Genomic DNA, 22514 nt, shown 5'->3' on the forward strand with positions numbered 1-22514 from the left:
GCATATATGCAATTCCCACATTGGGATTTACATATGAAGCAGAAGGAACAAACCAGGCATTTTAAAATTTGTTTACCAATCACACTTTTCTCACGCAGGCACACATAAAGGATAAACCCATGTCAACTTTCACCACACTGCGTCACGCCAAGTTCCTCAGCACTCCTGGGCACAGAGATGGCAACAGTGATGGAGAGTAAGTTTTCCAGCCTTTGGACAGCCAGAAGTCTATTCCCTTTATCTTGCCATGAGGCTCTAATCCCTGTGATTCATGTTTTGTGGTTCCTAGGCTAGTGCAGTTCCCCAGGCATGAAGTCTGCTGCTTCACAGAGGTTGCAGCCAGATCAGAAGTCCACAGCCTGTACATAACTGGGGCAAGACTCCCCTGAACGTGCTAGCACTTCAGAAATTTAAGAGTATGAGCCCCAGTCCACTGCACAGGCTTGCCGTACATATGGATCTGCATGTTCAGAGGCATGTCTGCCATATTCACTGCAACAGCCCAGCTGAAGACACACAAATGTAGTCAGAAATAGCGTGGCCAGCAGGGACAGGGAAGTGATCTTACCCCTGTGCTCGGCACTGGTGAGGCCGCACCTCGATTACTGTGTTCAGTTTTGGGCCCCTCACTACAAAAAGGACATTGAATTACTCGAGCGTGTCCAGAGAAGGGCAACGAAGCTGGTGAAGGGTCTGGAGCACATGTCGTAGGAGGAGCGGCTGAGGGAACTGGGGTTGTTTAGTCTGGAGAAGAGGAGGCTGAGGGGAGACCTCATCGCCCTCTACAGCTACCTGACAGGAGGTTGCAGAGAGCTGGGGATGAGTCTCTTTAACCAAGTAACAAGTGATAGGACAAGAGGGAATGGCCTCAAGTTGTGCCAGGGAAGGTTTAGACTAGATATTAGGAAGCATTTCTTTAGAGAACGGGTTGTTGGGCGTTGGAATGGGCTGCCCAGGGAGGTGGTGGAGTCCCCATCCCTGGAGGTGTTTAAGAGTTGGGTTGACATAGCGCTGAGGGATATGGTGTAGTTGGGAGCTGTCAGTGCTAGGTTAATGGTTGGAATGGATGATCTTCAAGGTCCCTTCCAACCTAGATGATTCTGTGATTCTGTAGTTGCAGGGGCACACAGGAGGACTTGGCCACTACTGGAGGGAATTAATTCTCAGCGGTGAGACATCCAGCTGTTAATTACTTCTCAGGATGAACTGTATCTTCAGGCATTTCATTTCAATAATTCATTCACCACAGAGGAGAGCTTCCATCAGATGAAACTCGTAAGATGGAAGAGCAGACTGGGCAGCTCCTAGAACTGGTGCTGTTCAGAATCATGTCCAGCCAGCACAGCATGGCACGGGCCCCTGGACAAACACATCTATAGCTCATTAATCTACACCCCGTAGCGCTAGGAACAAATACATGACAGGGGAGGGGGGCGGGGGGAAGTCTTGTGAAGAGAGCCACACGGCTCAGAAATTTTAGAAAAGGGTTCTGCTGGAAAACACTGGGTCAGTGGTGACCATTGCTACCTGGGGCAACCAGGAAGGACCTGGCTTCATCCCCCAGCATGACCCTAAACAACTGTTCCAGAGCCTGATCCAGCAACCACCTTGGGAGCAATAGGTCCTCTGGCCTTAGTAGAGAGTAGGTGCCTATGCACCTTGGTTAACCTGTCTCTTAATCCTCCTGTACCTCCTCTTCTTGACTTTGTGGTAGTTGTAACAGCAATACCCTATTTTGAAAGCTCTGTTGAAAGAAGCGCGACAAAAAATACGGAAGCCCCAATGACAGTGAAAAGTGTTACTATCGGACAACTTCAAGGAGGATAGCAAAAAACGACAGGATGAACACCTAAGTCAGTTCCAGCTATTTTCTTCATTTCTCTTCTAGCACAGAGAGCAGAAAACTGGCTACATTAATGGTACTCCAACACCAATGCAATAGTAAAAACACAGAGTACCAAGTCGTTTGGGTATTACCTATGCAGAAAAACTGACACTTGCAAATTACTTGGGTTTGGTACTGCTTATGTCTAACAGTTTTAAAAACTTTTGAGGCAGGAGGGGAGGGGAAAAAAAAAGAAAATGCAAAACAAAATAAGCCAGCAAGATCAGTTACAGGCTTGCTTGCTATGAGAGAAGGGTGCTTGTTCTATTTGTTGCTTGCCTATGTTTACTTTCTATCCCTTCACAGTTCTCAAAGCCTCTGCCAGTTTAACAACAACAAGAGGTCCTTCTGTGTAAACAGCGATCTTTGCTCTGCAAGCCCAGGTAGAAGACTAATAGAAAACTTTGCAGAGGATATCAAAACTAATGCAACAAAAATATACTGGTCAGAGCGGGGAAAAGGTTTGTGTCATCAGAGGGCACAGAAAGAATATCGAGTTTCCTTTGGAAGAGAGTCAAATTATTCTGCGCAGGAATTCCCTTTCCAACGCATGAGTGCAGTATGCTGTCTCTCCTTTTGGACAGTCACATTAAGTGGAAGAGAAAACCATGGCTTTTCAACAGTGTCCCACCTTCCTGATGTTATCTCCATGTAAATATTCCCCTTCAAAGTTCAATCGTTCTACCTAAAAATTCTTTGAGGAACTGTTCAATCCTCATGTAAGATGTTGATTTTTAAAGGGGAATCATTTAAAAGTCTAAAGGTGAGAAGCAAACAATGTAAAAACAGAGTCACGGGAAAGCAAAGGAGGGAGGAAGGGAGGGAAAGGATTCAGTTTTGCCTCTCCACAGAAACTGTTTTGATACAGTATCCCCATTGCATGAATTTTCCATATGCCTGTGTCAGATCCACTACTTTAAGCCACAGAGCTGTCAGATGCTCGTTTTTTATGGTGTGCTTACGTGGCAGGCCAACCTTTCTGTTGAATCAGTCAGTTTTTCACAAAGCCAGGATCTGCAACCCAGAAAGATGCACATGCTCTTTTGGCCAAAAGTCTGAACTTTGCAACAGAAGTGAGTCGGCAAAGCAAACCACTATGTTCTGGTACCTAACAACTGTTATCAAAATCAGTGCTTTTACATGAAAAAAAAAAATTTGAACAACATAAGAAACTATTCTGCACACATACATGAAGCAAATATCACAATGGAAACGCAGATTTAAATGATCAGATGCTATCATAAATCGGCAATTCTTAATATAATCCAGAAAAATCTCACAAAATTTCGTACATGCTCAACTTTGCCTTTAAGAAAATGAGGAGCAGGAGACATTTCATTCACAAACAAAAACCTTAATAATTCAGTTAAAACTTAGATTTCAGTCTGTTGTAGACTAAGTAGAATTTGCAAAAAACCCAATACAACACCAATGCCCCCCCACTTTTCTTTATCCATATCTGATCAAGAAACACCCTAATCCCACAACTAAGTGAAAATATCAGTCACGTAAGTATCACTTTACAAGACTGAGGGAGGTGGGTGCATCTCCTGCACGTTTTTTAACTCGCATCCCCAGACTTTATCATCTGAAAGATTATCTCCATTTTCCATGCCTCAAATTTTGCTAAAGTAAAATTGCATATTTAAATGCGGCATACATGCTAATCAGGACGTAAACATTTAAATAACAGAATGCAGATCCATTAATCAAAACTGATTACAAGCTTTCTTTCTATTTACTGGGGGTTCTTCTGTAAAAGATCGTCTTAGTTACCGTTGCCAAAACTGTGTTTTTAAAGCCTCTTGGAGAAAAAGCTGATTAGTTGTAACATTGGCTGGAGAGACATGTTTCCTCAGGGTTTACTAGAAATGTGAGACCGAAATTAACGTGCAGGTAACTGGTACATAATTGTGCTTCTACATTAACCCTTTCTGTTAGCTTAAAAAACAGGCTTTGTCTCCTCTGCCCCTTTTCCTCACATCAGTAGATTTTAAAGCATTTCAAATTTCTGAATGTCCTTGCAGAAATACATGGTTAACCAGAAACTTTCAGCTACAGAAAACACTTATCACTACATCCTTTCCAGGCCATTTTTTTCCACCAATAATATAATAACACTCAGATTCCTCCCTGTTTCTAAGTATTTTTAAATAGTTTTTTATAATTAATACATCCCAACTACAGAAGGCAAACATCAGTGAGCTAGGACTGTCATCAGCCATGCTGTGCAAATTTCAACTTCTCAGCCAATTTGAAAATCAGAAATTCACAAGCTGCATTTATAAGCTTTTAATACCTGACCACAGGTGACACAGTAAGCTTCAGAAGAAAATATCTCAATGGGTTCAATCTATCTTTTACCCCTGATGTTACAAACACACATAGGAAAGAAGGCTGCAAGGCATGTGGGGCACACCAGTCTGCTCATCACACACTCTCTCTACTGAAGTTCCCTTTGACTGTCCAAGACGGTAAAGAGGAGAGATCTACTGTGCAAATCTGGTCACAGCATTTTACTAAAGCATGGAAATTGAGCATTCAAAAGAAAAGCTGCTAAAATGTCAATTTCCTACAGAATGGGGAAATCAAGAACTTTTAAACAACTCCCAAAAAAAGAAGGAAAAAAGCCAAAAAATTTCTGTAAAAGTTGGTAAAATATTTCAATATTAACTTTTTTTGCACTTCCAAACAGTCCTAAACATGTTTATATAGACCTATGAGAAATGCAACCATGTACACAATTGTTCCTTCATCTTGGAGACACGGTAGAAACACTGCCTAAAATAATGGGTCCAGTTTTCAGATATACATATATTATACAGATATATTATTATTATATATATTATATATATTATACCGATACATTATTATTATTTATTATATATTATTCAGATAGACATATAAATCCATTACTTGGCATTGGTTCCTGAGCGTGTTACAGATATCACATTCTTCAAACCTCTGAACCTTGATTCTTAATACACTATGCTTCTCTATAACCAACTTCTTGCTCTACTTTCTCAAAGCACCGTGAAGATGTTATTCCTGAAGAACATACTTTGTATTTTTTAAAGGCCTCATCACGTAAACTCTGGGTTGCTTCAGTAGAAATACCTTTATACCTACAACTTTGTTCAGGAAGCAAACTGAAGCATGTAAGATGTTAGCAATATCAAAGGTTTGCAAGACTTAAGAATAGGAGGAAAAATCAGGGACGAGTAAGATGACACTGTGAGTTTGCCTGTTTCCTAGATGCCCACTGAACTGTTGGTTATATTTGCATTAGCAGGCAGAATGGTAGAAAAGCAATATCCATAGATAGTGAGAACTGGAAGTCACTCTGGAGAAAAAGAATGAGAAAAGAAAAAAAGCACAGAGAAATAAAAAAGACAGAGAAACACCACTTGCAAAAAAAAAAAAAAAAAAGGAATGCGCTATTCATTTATTTTTGAAAAGGTGTGATAAAAGCCAGCCATAAGATACTGGAAAAGCATTAATAATTAAAACCTGTTTTGTGCCAAGGCCGTATCTCGCCTGGATGCCTGTGAAAACTTCCCACGAGCTCTGGGACGTGCCTCGATCTGCCTGTGGTGCCCGCTCACTCTAGGATATGGGATCCCTCCGGCAAAGGCCCCAAGCAGGAGATCCCAACCTGCTCCATCAGGGAATTTCAGAGTTTGCCCTGACAGCACTCTTGCATATGCAGATGACATACCAAGACAACTCAAAGCTTCAAAAAACCATAAACTGTTAAGACTGCAGGGCTTCTGAGCAAGCCTAACGACTAGCCTAATTAATGAGCCTAAGAGAGGGAAGATTGACCGTTTCAGCAGGGGAGCACATCTGCATTTAGCAGCCAAACAGCAAAAACTGGCTTGCTTTGTACCACTGCGGCAATGGATTTCATGTACATGAACAGTGATAGCAGTCAGGCTCTACAGTGATCCTGGTACCAAACCTCGCTGAAGAGGTACTGAAAACATACTGCATTTCACAAGTCTGACAAAAGCAAAATTATCCTGTACCAGAACAGCAATTCCTTTGCTATCTCCAGACATTACATCACTGTTTCAGCTTATATTCTAGAATTTTGAAAAAAAAAAAAGGAAAAAGCATGTAAAGAAAACACTATTTCAAAACATGCTAATCAACACATATACCTAGACATAACATACATACACAGTGTTCTAAAATAAATGTAAGATTTTATTAGCACAGAAATATACTTTGTTTAAAAGAAAGAAAAAACACCAGGGAAAACATAATTAAATGTTCCATAAATTGTTATCACGAAAACGGGTACTATCCCAGCCCCCTAACAAATGCGATACTTCAGACAAATTCAGCAAGACTGCTGTGTACACTACATAAAGATTTGTTTGAAAATTATTAAATCATTCCTGTAATAAAAGTTTTGTATTTTCACAGTTCCTAATCTGCCTCTTAGCCACAAAAGCATTGCCCTTACACTGAAGAAGGCTATTCTCTTTTAAGATTCAAGGCATTAAACTATTACAATGTATATACTTAGCTCTGCCTCTTGACAACTGAGAATTACAGGAACATTTTGGCATATTGGGTATGTTGCTAATAAAAATTATAGAATGAAATAAACACCATTAATACATACACCATTGTGCTTCCTTCACAGATCTGGGACAGAAATATGTCTTGCTGTAAGAGACCCTGAAGCAGGGAGAAAGGTAAAATCTGTATATCTACTGTGCGAGACATGCACTCCTCTTCAAAAAGCACAGTGACTAGAGATTCCTTATAGGTAATGGAATAGCAAAACCATCACAGAAATTGTATTTTAAGTGCCATTTCTAAACACTTTGTGTTTCCTGGCTCTGTATTGTGTCTGCATTGCAACCTTTAGGGTAAGAACAAGTGTGCAATCTCCCATCTGACTTAACAGAGCTCAGTAGTTAAAAACAATGCCATTCAACATTAACCTACCCTACTTCCCACCCCCTGACATTAGGCCAAAAATCAGAGGAAATCATGTGGTGTGCTCTGGATATTCCATGACTACCACCACTGGCGGGGTGTAAGCCACATATTTCATAGGTAACTAGGAACACACACACAGTTGTTTTGTAGCGACGCTACACCACAGGCTCCTGCTGAACCGCTGCTTTTCCTCCCCGCAGCTCATTCCAAACTTCTTGCAATTTCAGCCCGGGAGGTCTGCCATGGGGTTTACGAAGGGGACTTGGTGGGAACTTATCTTTTAAACACACAGGAATTCAGGGGGAAAATAGTTTACAGGGTATTTAACATACAAACATGCATTCTCTACTTGCTGCTTCTGCTAGTAATCAAAGATGTTAAATCCAGTTTACTGCATTAACCAGATTCAATTATAGGAGTATCAACAAAGTCTTAAGTCAAAGATTAAATTTTCAAGTACACGGACTTTTTCAACCTTGCCTTAACAAAAATCCTCCTTCTGCTTTTCACAACCTGTGGATCATTACAAAGACATTTCTTCTTCAGTCTGCCATCAAAGGTCATATGGGAATCACTAAGTCAGCATATTCTTTGAGCAGCCTCATTCTGAGAGAAGCTTTAAGGGCATTGAAAAAAGCTTTTGCATATAAACAAACAGTACTGCCTTGCCCACTGAACTAGAGCTTCCTCACTTCCCCCACAAATGCGTCACTGAAGGCTCCAAACATCTGCTGTAGGGGGTTTCCCCCCCCCACTTCTTAATGTAAATATTCTGAGTTATGATACCTTTAAACAAGTGGAGGGGAAGACTGCATTTTGCCCAACTCATCTAATTTGGAAAGTTAAAGTCCAGTTTATTCATCTGTTTTAACATAGCAAGGAAAATCTTACTTTTCCAATGAGTAAGAGCCTGAGTTTCTCCATAATTTCATAAGCCATTACCAAATTAAAATGCTTACTACAGAAGTTCAACATAGTAAAGAATGAACAAGCCTAGGAAATACATACTTTTATAACCAGCTCTTTGAAAATGTGTAGCTCTAGGAAATGTCCTTTACATTTTCCAGCATCAATATTGACAGCAATTTGCAATTTGAGATCAAATTGTCTGATTGTAAGAAATAATTCAAAATAGATGCCACAAAAGGGAATAATGTCAGGATTAAAACCGAAACCAAAACAACATAACCCCCAAAACAGTCTTTTTCTAAGCTTCCTGAGTGCATCAAGGTACGCTACAGGGTGACTGCTTTGGTGATAACAACTGTCTGTGGTTAGAAAAAAATAGTTTTCACCTCTTCAGCAATTTTGCAAACTGTAGGTCATACACTACCCCCTAACATGCAGACAACTGTGTGTTGTTGCTGAGCTCCCTGCCCAAGGTCTTGCACGCCTGTCCACCCCGCCAAGCATCAGGAATTCTTCCCACCGGCCCAAGAGTCTTTGCCTGGAGCAGCAGGTAAGTATTTATCACACAAACCCTTTCAAGCACCATAACACAGGCACAATGCAAGTCTGAAGGAAACAGTACTATGCTGCAAATTCCTTTGGTATCTTTTTTATTAAAGAGAATTGATTTCAACAAGGTATTTTTAAACGGTAACAATGGTCCTTGGAAAGTCTATTGGGCTAGATGTAAGACTGTGCAGTAACACAGCCCACAACTGCAAAATCTAGTGGACTGATGCCTTCAAAGTTTGAAAATAGTGACAGGAGTGTCAACAGAGAAACTTGCGTAGTTTTAAAGCAGTAAAAAGACAGTTAAGAAAAACATGTGACCATAAGCCTTAACCTTTTTCGTAAGTCATTAAAGACGTAGATGACCATACACCTGCGAGGAGGTTCTCTTAACCAAGTTTCTCAAGTCTATCCAGGATTTTGCTATTTACATGTTAATTTCTAATTGTTACATATTAGAGGTGGCCGTTGGGGTTTTTGTTTGTTTGTTTTAAGTTCACACACAGAGACATACACACACCCCACTCCCCCATTAAAACAGTTATCTTACATAAATTACATATATACTCACAGCAAAACAAAATCTATTCTGAGATGCAAGGATTTTAAAAAACAAACAAAAAAGTCATGTTCTTCTAAATGCTCATAACAAAGATGGACTCTTACAAAATGTAATTGTTCCTGGGCTCAAAAGACTGGACCCAGTTTCATCCTAAAGCCAACTGCCTGCTATAATAGAAATGTTTGAAAGAGCAACTGCTGAAATCTTACTTTTTGTTTCTCTTTTCACAGCTCCAATTTTTTTCATGATCTTCCTAGCACACTGGAGTTCATGCTTCAGCAAATGCCAGATTCTGTAGCATTTCTTGCTCCACACTCAATTAGCAATAAAGAAGATACAGGATGTAAAGGTGAGGCAGAATTAGAGCTCTGCACTGTTTCCACTTCACTGTATTCTGAAAGAAATCTAACTGGCTTATACATAGCTTTCAAGCCCCAGTTCATTGCTGCTTTTTTCATTTCTGTATGAATTCATTTTTTTCTAAGCTTACCCTTTACCAATTTGTCCCTGCTCAAGCCTGATTCTAACTGCAATTATAATGATTTTATACTCCATAAGATACAATTTGTTGTTTTCTACTATCAGGAGAACAGAACTAAGCACCTTCCTCCATCCTTTGTCTTTCATCAACATTCTCGCAGGTATTTCTTTGCAATCCTGTTAGTTGAAATACCATTCTTTTATCCCTCTGCTCCATGTTATTTTAACTCCCTCTGAAAGCACCTATTTTTGCCACTGTCTGTATCCAGCAGACTCTCTTTGCATTATCCCCATTTTCTTTTCCTAATATTTAGCATGCATATGCAAAAATCTATAAATACATATTCAAAGCTGACAGTGCCAGCTACAATCAAGTTCAGTTTTCTGGACCTCTTTTTAATTGCTTAAATCTTAGCCAAATTTTGTTTATTCTGAATGAAAGTTCTATGCCAAATTTTAGAGGGAGTGTTTTATTTTTAATTAAGGTGTCAGCTGAGACCAGTTCAGTTTCCTGCTGTTTTACCAGTACAACAAAATTCTTCAAATCATCCATTAAGAACCTCCATCACTTCCCAGTTTTGAAATTTGTCAACAGAAAAGGGGTTCTGGAGGGAAAAGCAAAGAAAGAAGAAATAAGGAAAACGCCTTTTGTTATCCTTATGAAAATCTGTATCTGTCTATGGGCAATTAAAGAAGCTCAAAAAGCCTGCTGCTTACACGTGGCAAATAGAGATTTCCAACATAGTTTCGCAGTGAGTTCAAGCAAGAGGCTCAAGACAACCCCGTCCCTGTGCTGGCCCTCCCAGGCTGCCACCGCCACCGGCTCCAGCAGCAGCAGGGGGTACTGCAGCAAGGAACCAACCACCCCAGCACAAAAATTACCCTCTGTCCATGACACCAGCGTATCTCACTCTGGGTACCACTACTTCTTCCACTGCAGGGCCAACGAACACACAAGCAAGGAGGGCAACGCAACATGGGGAACAAACATCTGAGGTGGGGGAAGGCAGGACCGCTTCACTTCCTCCTCCTCCTCCAGCAGCAATGGCTTAAATCAGTCTCGAAACCAACTGGGAAACGATGACATTAAAGATGTTCCTCTCTAGGGATGTTTCCTGCAGCGAGTATTCCCTCCTGGCTGCAGGGGCTTTCTCAGCAACAGCTCGAAACCCTGCAACATGATGATGAACGCTCACCAGTGGGAGCGATTTCCTTCTCCGCTCTCCGATGCCTGGTCCATGCGGGGTACGTCAGCGTGCTGCACGGCTTGCGCAGCAAAAGCCGGCCTTGCAGTTTGAGGTCCCAACACGTCAATGACTCATATGAGAAGCACTGTCATTCAATACGGTGGAATTTCTTGGTTTTTCAGTTTGGTATTTTAAAAGCTAGGAAGTAACCTTTAAGAATACCTTTCAAATGTTAAGATTGTGAAGTGAAGCAGCAATAAGCTGGAGAACGCCAAAAGTAAGGCTGTTTACGCAAACTAAGCCAGTGCGCAAAACGGGCTGTGCTCACTGCTTGGCTCTGTTTACTATCAGTATCTTCGTCATGTTTTCCATTATTTAGCCACCAAGCGTCTGCTTCACAACACTAACAACTTCATCCTCCGAGCCCTTACAAGCTGACGTAGTACTGGTACCTCTAATTTACAGGAAGAAAACAGAGGCACAGAGACATTAAAAGATCTGCTCAAAGTGTTGGCTAATATTGGATCTTCACCTTAAGTCACCCAGACCTTGATTTTTTTAGATTTTTTTTTTTAAAGGTACTTAGCACTTCTGCAGTGTTTTGCATCCAAAATGTAGCCATAGTGGACCGACTGCAGTTGCAAAAACTCGGAATTTGTTCCTAGGCATCTCAGCTGAGGCAAAATGCAGCACATGCAATTAGCGGCTGGCTGCAAAGATTTGGTGTAACAGAATCACTCAGTCTCACACAAGAAACGCAGTGGTAGAGGCAGGAATTAAACACAGTTGTCTCAAGGCAACACTGAACAGCATTATCCACCCTAGCATCCTTTGCCCTCTTGCAATCCACTCTCAACAGGCTTTTGTGCATCACCTGTGGCCGCTGACAAAAGTCCCAACCGTCCTGTGCAGTGAACAGGACTAGATCCTGTTGAAAAGACATCATCAAAATTAGGGACATGGAACAACAAGACAGGAGCAGGACAGGTGATGGGAAAGGGTGGCAAATTACATATTTAAATCCACTCTTTCTTACACTGCAGAGTATTTTAGACAGTTTTTCACATGTAAATATATAAACTATTCACATTATAATAAAATTTAAGGGCTGCAGCCAAGATGGTCTCTGACATACAAAATGTTGGACCATACGCAAGGTAAGAAACAGCCTACAGATCTCACACTCTAAACAACAAAAGCAAACAAAAAAGGAGAAACTTTCCACGTCCCAGATGAGAAATATGAGGCACAGAGAGAGTACTTCCATGGTCTACAAGAGATCCAGTCTATTCACTGCATTGGTGATACTCCAGTTGATGATACACCAACAGAGCCATGCATTCTCTCTACCTTCACGAGGGAGGTTTTGGGTTCAAATTTGGTTTATAGAAGGAATTATACAAAACAATCTGATATACAGAAACAAGAACTGCTGCCAAATCAAGGGATATAACAAAGTCACTGAGTCAAAACTCTGACTTCTTGTTCCACCCATGTCTCACACATGCTCCAGAAATTTAAGCAGGATACATATGCAGCATCTTTGCCACAGAGCACGGACCACTAGCACTCCTGATGTACCAATACTGCATCAACAGCCCCTCAGAAATACCCTAAAATGGAGCATTATTTTTGTCTCAGAAACCAAGACCCAGAAGTCAAACGTGCTTGCACATTTCTTTTGAACCAAGCACAGAAATAAGCCTTAAGAAATCTCAGCAGTTTTTTTAAGTTATTTGATGCAAATCATGAACTAAAGCACAGCACACCAATTGATCCTCAAGTTCTACAGACTACACGACCAATGCTAGTAAGAAGTATCAACCTGCCCGCTTTCACTGTAGACAGGCCTATTTCAGTAGTGAAAGGACATTACAATTTTAAAACAACTCAAAGAGCCTTTGCTAAATCACACTTAAGACACAGTAGATGCCTAGCTCTTCTGGACATCGTAAGGCCCAGAATGTATCCAGCTTTGCAGCACACTTAAGCATGCTTTTCAGATTACTGCAAAACTATCAAGCTATTGAGCAAAGCTATTCATATTGTACTTGCATTTCCTTATCAAATGCAAAGTGTTAAACAATTTGGAGACAGCTGTTGAACTTTATGGGCCTGTCCACCATTTGTTTCAAATAGAAATATTTGAGTGAGAAGGAAAACAGAAACAGCAACAACTTGTCTTCTTAAAAATAACAGAGAGCTTATCTAGAAAGAGACCAAGTTCAAAATATTTCTGTTACAGTTTTGTACTGGTGAATCAGAGCACTGTGCTAAACACTGCACACATAATAAATAAGTTTTCATTTTAAACTCCACAACCGGGTACTTCTAAGTAAACAAAAACATGAGTTGTTTTTCCTTCTATATCCTCACAACCATCTGACAACAAACCAAGCCCACTCAGCCCTGCTAAAAGCATGATTCTCTAATGTAACTGTACTTCTGGGAATACATTACAGCTTCTATGAAATGTTTTGTTACACCTGTGTATCAATTGGCCATGTAAATACAGCGTGTGACCGCATGCAAAGTAGTCTTTTCATTAGTTTTAGTGAGCTAAAACTTTATTTGTTGTATGAAGTTAATTAAGAAAAGACAATCTCTGGATGTGTAAGACGGATATTTTCCTCTTTTGCAACACACATTTTCTGGAGGGAGAGTGATGATGCTTTTGATTAGCAACATGATACACATCTTTAATATTCAAGACACTAAGACAACATCAGGAACACCTGCTTATAAACTCACTTCCAGTCACACAGCTGACAGGTAATCCATGCCAGGCTTTTCCTAGGCCTACCTTTGGCCTTCGCCTTTGACACTACTAAGCATTTTCCACAACTTGCACGCATCCAATCCTTATTCTTTTGAGACCTGCAAAACTGTAAATTCTCTTAAATTTTATCCACTCATCCCTGCTGCTGGGGATGACCATGACTGTTAAGTTAGTCAGGAGACTAAGTCTGACACTGTGCACAACTCCTCTTACCAAAGCAATCTACTGGTGATGGTAATGTTTTTCACGTAAGGGCATATTTGCAGTGAGAAGCAGGGAAGGCTGATGGGACAAAACAACATAATGAAACGAGAGTAGCACAACAGATGCCTTATTGGTACCCTTCAGATACAACATGCTCATTCAGCCACAGTCAGGCATTAAAACCATGTCACTAACATGTAGTCAGGAAAACAAGTGGCCAACTGATTTAGGGTGGGGTTTTTTATTTACAAAATGCTTCCCGTATCCTGTTCTCTTGATACAGTTTTGTTTTCCTGCTGTAAAATCAGGTTAGTATAGCACTATACTGACTCATCTATAAACAGAAAGTAAAAGCCAAGAAGGGGGAGAGGGGAGAGGACCTCAGCACAAAGAGAAACCCCACAAAAAATAAATTTGATCTTCACTGATCCTGATACTTCAGGGCCACTGCTAATGTGCCAAAGGCTGTCAGCTCTCCCAGAAGCATACGAAATGAGTAAAATCAAGCCATGTCACAAAAAGAACCACCTTAAAGTTTCCTGTCAAAATCTTAAATTTAGCTCTCTATATAAAACAATGCTACTTCATTTTCCCCAGACAATAAGGTTGCTTATGGTAAACACAGGCAGTATTAAAAAACCATATTCCTATGCTGCAGCAAACCTCAAATTAATGAATGGGAGTGTGTGGGTGGGGTGTTTATGGTGTTTTTTTTTTTTTCCTGTGTGGGGTTTTTTGGGGAGGGGGGTGGGGTGGAGGGGAGGGATTGTGTTAGGGTTTTTCTAGCTGAAAATACTTTAGGTTCTTGGACTTGGTTGTTTATTCTCCAGGCTGACTTAGGCTGGAAGTGCAACCCAAGTAACTCATCTGGTGGGATGACAGGATAGATGGTGTCAAGGGTTGTTCAACAGTGATCTCTCAAAAAAGTTAAACATTGATGTACTCTAGACAAGTGCAGTTAAAGCTGTTGGCAATTTGATTGCTACAGTGCAACGAGAGGAGTTGGGACAAGGGAGGGACAAGCCGGGTAGGGCCATGGAGCATTCTTCGTACATAGCATAATAAGGTGACAATCAGGTTTAGACAAGTTAAAAATACCTTTTAACCTAAAAATACAGATTACTTAATCTTACATCTTTGTCTTCCAAAAGTTATAAAACATGAGTTTGCAGTTTCACCTTCGAACACAGGCATTTATTCTTTTTGAAGGTTTAGTTATCATTGGTACTAATTACCATGGATTAAACCACAGTGTTAAAAACCACATTTTTAAAAGTTTTAATGGTTAAGAGCATCAATTTAAGATGGGTCTAACCTTGCATACATAAAAATAAGCTGTCAGAAAAAAGACCTGTGAAATCTTTCAGCCTCCTCAAGTTCCAGCAAAAATTGAGGGTTTAAGGAAATATTTTCTGCAATATTCTCAGAGACTGATCAAATGACTAAAGAAACTCAAATCCAGTTTTTCTCATTATCTAGACTAAAAATTGAAATAGGGCATAACTAATGAGAAGTAAACTGATTTTTCAAATCACTTCACCTCTAATAACCCATGATAGTAGCAATATATGCTCACAATGTGTTGAAGTTTGCAGCACCTGTGTAGTTTTAACAATCATTTAACCATTCCAACATCATTCCAAATTATGGGCTCACAGTATACCTCTATTTCCCTTCTCAACATTTAAACCTATCTTAATTCATTCAAGAACTCCATTAGTTGTGGAAAAATAGGAACTGATGAAAACTGCTGTTACAGGGGGTGATAAAAGCTAAATGACTGGGGAAATTACGCAAGAAAAAAAAAAGGCAATTAATTTCTTACACAATTAAGAGTTTAATTAGATTATTTATTTTAAATGCATTTATTTAAGTGAATAGAAAGCTTTACAATAGACTTCACTCCTATTAAGTTTCAAGCAATACAAGAGCAGGTATCAGACAGACTACTAAAATTAGATCACAGTCATATTTGATCAGAAAACATAAGTCAGCTATGTCAGTAGCTTGGTAAGCAGCAATATTTAAAATTGGGCTCTAATTAATTGCTTCACGTTCAGTAAGAAGGGGAAACAGCATCACCTAAACGTGAAGTTCCTGATCTGTGATGGAGGTTTATCCATCACACCGAACAATGCTACTCAGCACTTCCTGAATAAAGACACTGCAAAAATGTCTTCTCCAGCAGAGACTGTCAGCCGTAGCAGTGATAACAGTCCACAAACACGAGGTCTTGGATACAGCTGTATGCACTAGCGCTTGAGAGCCTCTCAGCTGTAAACTAATTGAAACACATGAGGATGTTTGTTGGGTTTTGGCATAAAAAGTTAAAACTGGAATCAAATGCTGTTCCTGCCCCTAAAACTTTATGTTGATGTTTGTGGTTTTATAATCACGTTTATTCTCTGAAGGGATGCCTCCATGCTACAACTGTAAAATTCACATTAAAAAAGCCGATGACAGCTACATGTGAGGGTGCAGGTGGAAGCATGTTCTCCCAAAAGCTGCGCATGAGGGTGGGGATAGAAGCGTGTTCTCCCTTGACACAGACGTCTGTTCATCAACTGACCTGTATTTTTCCCCTCATTTAAATCCTCCAGGGCCACTTTTACCAAGACAGCAACACATAACCATAGGATCAGATTCCTCATGTCCGTCTGCCAGTCCTGGGCTCGGTTCAGTGCACTGGGATTTTGTTCAAGGAAACGCCTGAACGTGTAAGCTTGCCAGTTTGTGGAGCAGGTCGCTTGCCTGCTTGCTCCTTTCCATAGCCAACAAGCTCCCATTTGGCTGTGTGAAGGCAGGACAGCAAGGAGACCAAGGTCAAACCTAGCAATGCCCGAGGTAGCGTGTGTGACAGATGATAAACAGTGAGGAGGCATGCATGGGAGGAGAGTTTGATGCCCTCGAAAGCAAGCCAAACTGATTACTATTAAGAAAAACAACTACCGGCTGTCAGATCTCACGCTGCTTCTATGTTACACACATTTCCCACCTCTCTGTATATTTCAACTGTAAATTCTCTGGTAAAGAAACTACATCTTCCTTTGCATTTTCAAAGTTCATGCTGGTTATTGCTGTAAGCTGGAGGATATCAAGAATGCTGTCAAGCACACAGACGGCAGGAATAAGAACAGATTCCACTTATTTCTCTCAAAATTAGAGCTGTCTCACGGACGACTCCTAAAACTTGCTTGCAAACTATATATGGATCAAAACAGACTTCTTAAATACATATTCATTTAACCTCGTAATCGAAACTACAACCGAGTTTCCCAAGAGCTTTTCTTTCTCAGCTGAGAGCTACATACCTCTCAGATTTCTGGGATGTATCTGCTTTGTCCGAGGCATTTTCCTCTAATCTCATACACCACTTTCTCCTCTCAGAAATGGAAAGTACAGCAAGCAGAGAGATGGCAGCTCCATAAACTTGTCAAAGGGGTCAGTTAATCCGTATGCTAAAAAAAGAGAAAGAAGAGTTATGAGATCTATGCATTAGTAAGGAAAACAAAGACACCTATCTGCTCCCTTTCATCCTCAACCGGCTATGGAAATCAGCGATGAGCAAGAAATGTTTCTGTACCTATCCTTTTAGGGACTGAAATGTTCCAATATCTTAAGAAAACTACACGAGGGTGAAACTCCTTTTGGGATTACTCAGGAAACATGAGAAAACTAAGACACTTTTCCACATTTGTCAGCTGTTTTCTAGCCAGAAAACGTCTTCCAACAACTTGTGTCCCATGCAAATAAAACCAGAAGACTAAATAAAACTTGACATCAGGCTTTAAGATACAGATCTTCATCTCAGGGTAGGGGGAGAGCAGAGTGGAGGGCAAACACACACTGAATCAGCAATAATCCACCCTATCTGTAACATCAGCTACCGCTGGGTTCCTTACAGGGAGCACGCAAGCGCAGAAGAACTCCCCATGGGATACTTTGGCCGAAATATCAGTGTACAGCAGAGAATCACACCAGCTCCTGACCCACCTGCAAGCTGTTGCACTGCAAATTTCTGCCCTGACGTGGTTCTGCGTGGCTGCAGCAGCCCCTGCGTTTACAGGAGGCTGCAGCCAGCAAAGCGCCAGTACGGATAAACCCCACAGCCCAAGGAATTCTTTTAACAGCCTAACACACAGATTTGCTGCTAAACTGGCACAAACCTGATTTTTGCATCCCCAAACCTACATCTTTTTCAAGATTAATGAAACTTTCTTACTTTTCAAACTTTTTTATGATTTGCTTCCAGTTTCAAAAGCATTTTGTTTAGTTTCTGAAATCCTACAGGATGTGAAATCTCCCACAGAACTATGGCAAACTGCTTACACACGTTAAAAAAGAAAATGACTGCTGTAATTCCACTGTTCCAGCTAATCAAACTAAACCACTTTTCACTTTTTTTAATGGTATACTACCTCACGTTAACAGATTATTTTTTTTTTAGTAAACACTAGGAAGAAATTTTTAAAATTCATATAAAGTTCAGAATGGCCCCTAATACGAACAAGTTGATTAAGGATAGCTACTTGAAGGAAGAAGTATGTAGAATTTTTAGCATTTGTTGTAAGTATTAATTTAGGGGGTTTGTTTTTAAGACAACCATGGTTTTGTAAAAATGGAATTCAAGCCCACTTAAAATAGACTACTTGCAACCACCCCTTCAGTCTACAGACTGTTGAGGAAGATAATCATCAATTTTTAATGTTTCTTTTGTCTGTTGCTGCATAAACGGACCCAAACAGGAGAAGAAACTGACTGCAACTGACACAAAGGAGGGCTGGAAAATGTTATTCTGACTAATGGTTCTTCACTCGGGTATAACTGCACGTTAAAGGAAAAACAAGGAAAAATCCAAAACAGAGCACACAGCCTGTCAAGTCGTTCGCTCGTACCACTCTATCTTCAAGGACAACAGAAAGATTTAGGAATTAAATAAAACCTTATGCTAACAGGTCCATTTTCCTGGTCTTGGACACAAACTGTAAATGCAGAGAAGTGGCTGTATCGCTTGAAGCAACAAGCACTCCCTGAACCCCAGTCCCCCTTTACTCCGGGTGCTGCTGGGCTGAGGGTTTTAAAGATTATAATAAACACCGTCACTTCTTTACGCAAGTTATTTGGAGCAGGAGTTTGAAATCCCCCGGGTATCCGTAAATCATAAGCACCTCCCGATGCTGCCCTGCAGCACAAATGACATCTTATTTACGCTTTAAAACCACCAATTTCCCCCGCTCGCCAGCAGGACTCATTCTTTCAGAGGAAGAGATGGCCGTGTGAAAGCCACGGCAGAAACACCGTGCAGGACCCACGCGGAAAGTCATTCCCTCCTTAATTTGAACAAAAAGGGAGAGGGAGAAACGGGCCTTTGCAAACGCAGCGGTCACATCCTTCACCCCCCCACCCCCCCCCCCTCCTCCGCCAAAAAAATGCAGATGAGGGAGCGGGGCGGGGAGGCGGCAGCCCCGGGGCCCGGGGAGCCGTCGGTATGTGCGAGCAGGGTTGCAAAGGGAAGGGGAAGGGAGAGAGGAAAAAAAAACATGAATGAATAAAGAGGGAGGAGCCTGGGAAAACCCCTCTGCAACGCCGCACCGAACAAAGCGCTGCACACATGCCGGGGGGGTGGGGGGGTGTGCGGGGGGGGGCGGCCGCAGCCCGGCACCCAGCGGGGACGGCGGCGGGGCCCGGGGGCGGGAGGAGTCGGGCCGGGGCTCCGCGGCCCCCACTCCCCCCCCGCCAACCCCAGCTGCGAAGCGGGGGGAGCACACGGACAGACCGCCCGAGCGCTGCCCGCCTGGGGCGGGGGAGGGGGGCGGCAGCCGGCAACCCTGGGGGGAGCACGGCCGGGGCGCGGAGTCCCCGCGCGTCCCGGAGGGGCCGCGGCGGCCCGGCCGGGGGAGGCGGGGGGGGGGAGCGGGGCCTGCGGTCCTCCCCGTCCCCACCCGCCCCCCCGCCGCCGGCGGAGGACACATTGTGTTGTGGCTGCCGCAGCTCCGCGCAGAGGGGGGCGCCGGCCGCGGCGGGGGGCGGCGGGGAGCGCCCGTCCCGCCCCGCACCCCCCCCTCCCCTCGGCGCCTCCCCAGCCCCCCTCCCGCTCCCTCCCCCCCCCAATCCCCTGCGGGGCCCGCTGCAAACCTGGCGGAGGGGCCGGCGCGGCGGCGGCGGCTGATGGCGGCGGCGGGGAGCGCGGCGACCCCTGCGCGGCGGCGGCAGCGGCGGCGGGAGGGGGGTGAGGGGGGAGAGCGGGGGGGCCGGGAGCCTCCTTCACTTGACAACCTCAAACACAAACATGACCCAGCGCCGCCGCCGCGCCCGCGCGCGCTCGCTCACACACACACACACACACACACACACGCACGCACAGCCCGGCACCGACACCCACCCCTCCTCCATGCACCGTCCCCCCGGGCCGGCCAAGGCGCCGCCCCCCGGCACGGCCCCCCCTCCGCAGCCCCCCGCAGCCGTGCCGGCCGGCCCCCGGCCGCGCCCGCCCCCCGCGGCAGACCCCTCCTCCGGGCGCCCTCCCCCATGTCCCACACGGGAGCAGACCGGCCGCGGACCCCCCCCTCCCCGGGAACACACAAAGCGGGGGCCGGGGGGGGGGCAGGGAGCCTCCCCTGACAGGCGGGAGGGGCGGGGCGGGCCCGGCGGGGGAGGGCCGGCGGGCACGGGCGGGCTCGGCGCATCCGCCGGGCTCCCCTCGGGGAGAGACGCGCTGCCCGCCCCGCCCCGCCCCTCCCCCCCGGCGCCCCGGTCACTGGCGGGGGGAGGGGCACGCGGCGCGGCGCGGGCCGCGGGGGGAGGGGGCGGGGGGTGTTTTACCTTCTCTCACTTTCTATTGCAGGAAGCGGGGCCGGAGCAGTGACGTCACCGGGTCTCCCGGCCCCGCCCCCCTCCCCCGGCCGGGGCGGGCGGGGGGGAGGGGGGAGGCGGGGGTGGGGGAGGGGTCGGGGGAGGGGTCACCGAGGGGGTTTCCTCGCGGCCCGGTGGGGGAGGGACGGCGGCGCAGCGCGAGGCACAACAGACGCGCCGCGGGCCGGTGTCCCCGCCGCCGCCTCCCGGGCGGGACCCCACCCCACCCCCACGACACTCTCCGGGGCGGGGGGGGCGCCCCTCGCCGCCGCGGCCCCGGGGGGGGATGTCTCCTGAGGGGTCCTGCGCGGCGGCCGCGCCCGGGCCCGGCACGAAGCGGCGCCTCCTCCGAGGGCAAAAGTTACCGCCGCCCGGCCCGGCCCGGCCCGGCCCGTCACCGCTCGGGGCGCTGCGCCGGTGCGCGTCGCGCTCCCCCCTGCCGCGGCCCGGCCCCCGGGGCACCGGCACGGCCGCCCGGCCGCGCGCACACACACAGAGGCAGGGAGCCGGGGCTGACGCGGAGATCCCGGAGGTTCCCCCCCCCCTCCCCCGCCCGGGCTTCCCCGCGCCCCCGCCGCCCGCCCGGCCCGGCGCCTCCGGGGAAACTCACCGCCGCGCCGCGCATCCCGCCGCGGCCAACTTTTCATGCCGGGCGGCAGCCGGCGGCAGCGAGCCCCTCCGCCGCTGGAAGTGGGCGGGGGAGGAAATACGAGGAGGAGGCGCGTCGTGCTCTCCGCCGCGGCGCCCCTTTTTTGGCCCGGGCCGCGGGTTTTGCCGGTGGGGGCTGTGCCGCGGCGGTCGGCTTCCTGCATCAGCTCGGGGGGTGTGTGTGTGTGTGCGCTCCGTGCGGGGTCACCCTGCCCGACCAAGGGCTGCCCCCCCCGGGCAGGGAGGCACGGCCGCCGCCGGGAACCGGCGTGCCTCCCCTCAGAAGACGAGGTGGAGGGGAGGGGGCCTGGGCTGGGCTTTTGGCGCTGAGGAGGGGGGCTCCTCTGGTTTAATTCTTTTAATCCAAACTCCCTGACAAAGAGGTGTTGGCTGCTTTTCGTTACCGCTTGGGTTTTCCATCAGGTTTTACGTTTGGAGCCAGCACGTGATGTCTTTAGCAAATAAACCCAATTAAATATTTCTTGCATCACCTCACTGTTCCTCCTCCTCCTCTGCCTGCACTCCCCTGGCAGCCCTGGGGCTCAGCTGGAAGCTCTCTGGCCATGCTACATCCTTCCCTTGTAAATTTAGCATCCAGACCAGACCCTGACCAGGGCCTGCCCTAAGAGAACACGACCACCATTTCCAGAGTCTTCCTTTTTTTTCACAGGGCCTTCTTTCAAACCACGTTTAATCACACCGGGTTTTCACAAGGCAGATGAGTACTCTCGTCCCCATTTCACAGGGGAGAAGCCAAGGCGGGGAAGATGCAGAGTAGCTCAGTGCAAAGCTGTGTACTGACACGAAATCGCTTCTGTCTGAGCTTTTGGCCACAGGTGCTGTCTCTGGGCTGTTTTTCCTCTTGAGTTCACTTAAATTATACCTTGAAAACATTGATGGCTGACAATGGCAGCAGGTTCACTGCCATGGGTAACCTGTCCTGCCTCCTGCCTGGAAGCAACAGAAGCATTCACTACACCGAAGGCAAAAATAGGTGTACGACCTGCCTTTCCATTGCCTGGCTAGTCTGCAACCTGGCAGTTAGGGTGAGAGATGGTATTCATCACAGAATTAGCAATTTATGGAAAAAACAGACCCTCAAGGAGTGTCTTCAAGAGAAACGTGGTATTTTACCACTCCAGTTAGACAAGAAAGTGATGATTCTTTTGTTTTAGACTGTGCTTGTCTTCCTCCTCTGGCTTTCAGACTTAGGGCTCTGACTTGCTAAAGAGCAGAATTGCCATAAGCCTGAACACACTAGCCTGATCCTGCAGGTGCCATAAGCTTAAAATTAGTGTACCAAGTCTGACCAGTCACAAACCTGAGATCAAGTGACCTCTGAAACTAGGTCTGGACCTCTACTTGTTCTGTTCAGCTGTCCCTGAAAGTCTGTCCTGCTGGCCTTTGTGATACATGGCGTCCAGCTCCTCCTTCTGCCACTCACTGTCTGAAAGCTCCAGGTCATTGTCACCAGAGTTATCAGGGAGGAAGCATCACATGCTG

General features: G+C 45.2%; 1 protein-coding gene across 4 annotated transcripts in view; it reads right to left on the reverse strand.

Annotated features, from left to right (window-relative positions):
* HIVEP1 (HIVEP zinc finger 1) overlaps positions 1 to 21044 on the reverse strand; it is a 129511-nt gene extending 108467 nt beyond the window's left edge. The window contains exons 1-2 of one of the 4 annotated variants that reach the window (XM_074871873.1): positions 20974 to 21044; positions 16823 to 16969 (exon numbers count right to left, since the gene is read on the reverse strand). In XM_074871873.1, the coding sequence (XP_074727974.1) occupies positions 16823 to 16862 (40 nt within the window). In that variant the 5' untranslated portion in view covers positions 16863 to 16969; positions 20974 to 21044. Of the gene's footprint in view, positions 1 to 16822; positions 16970 to 19646; positions 19912 to 20333; positions 20394 to 20973 lie in introns of those variants that run through there. The other 3 variants (XM_074871867.1, XM_074871880.1, XM_074871859.1) reach the window with 3 other exon arrangements.
* Positions 21045 to 22514: the final 1470 nt, after the last annotated feature.

Source organism: Strix uralensis, chromosome 1 (assembly GCF_047716275.1).
Source record: "Strix uralensis isolate ZFMK-TIS-50842 chromosome 1, bStrUra1, whole genome shotgun sequence".
NCBI lineage: Eukaryota > Metazoa > Chordata > Aves > Strigiformes > Strigidae > Strix > Strix uralensis.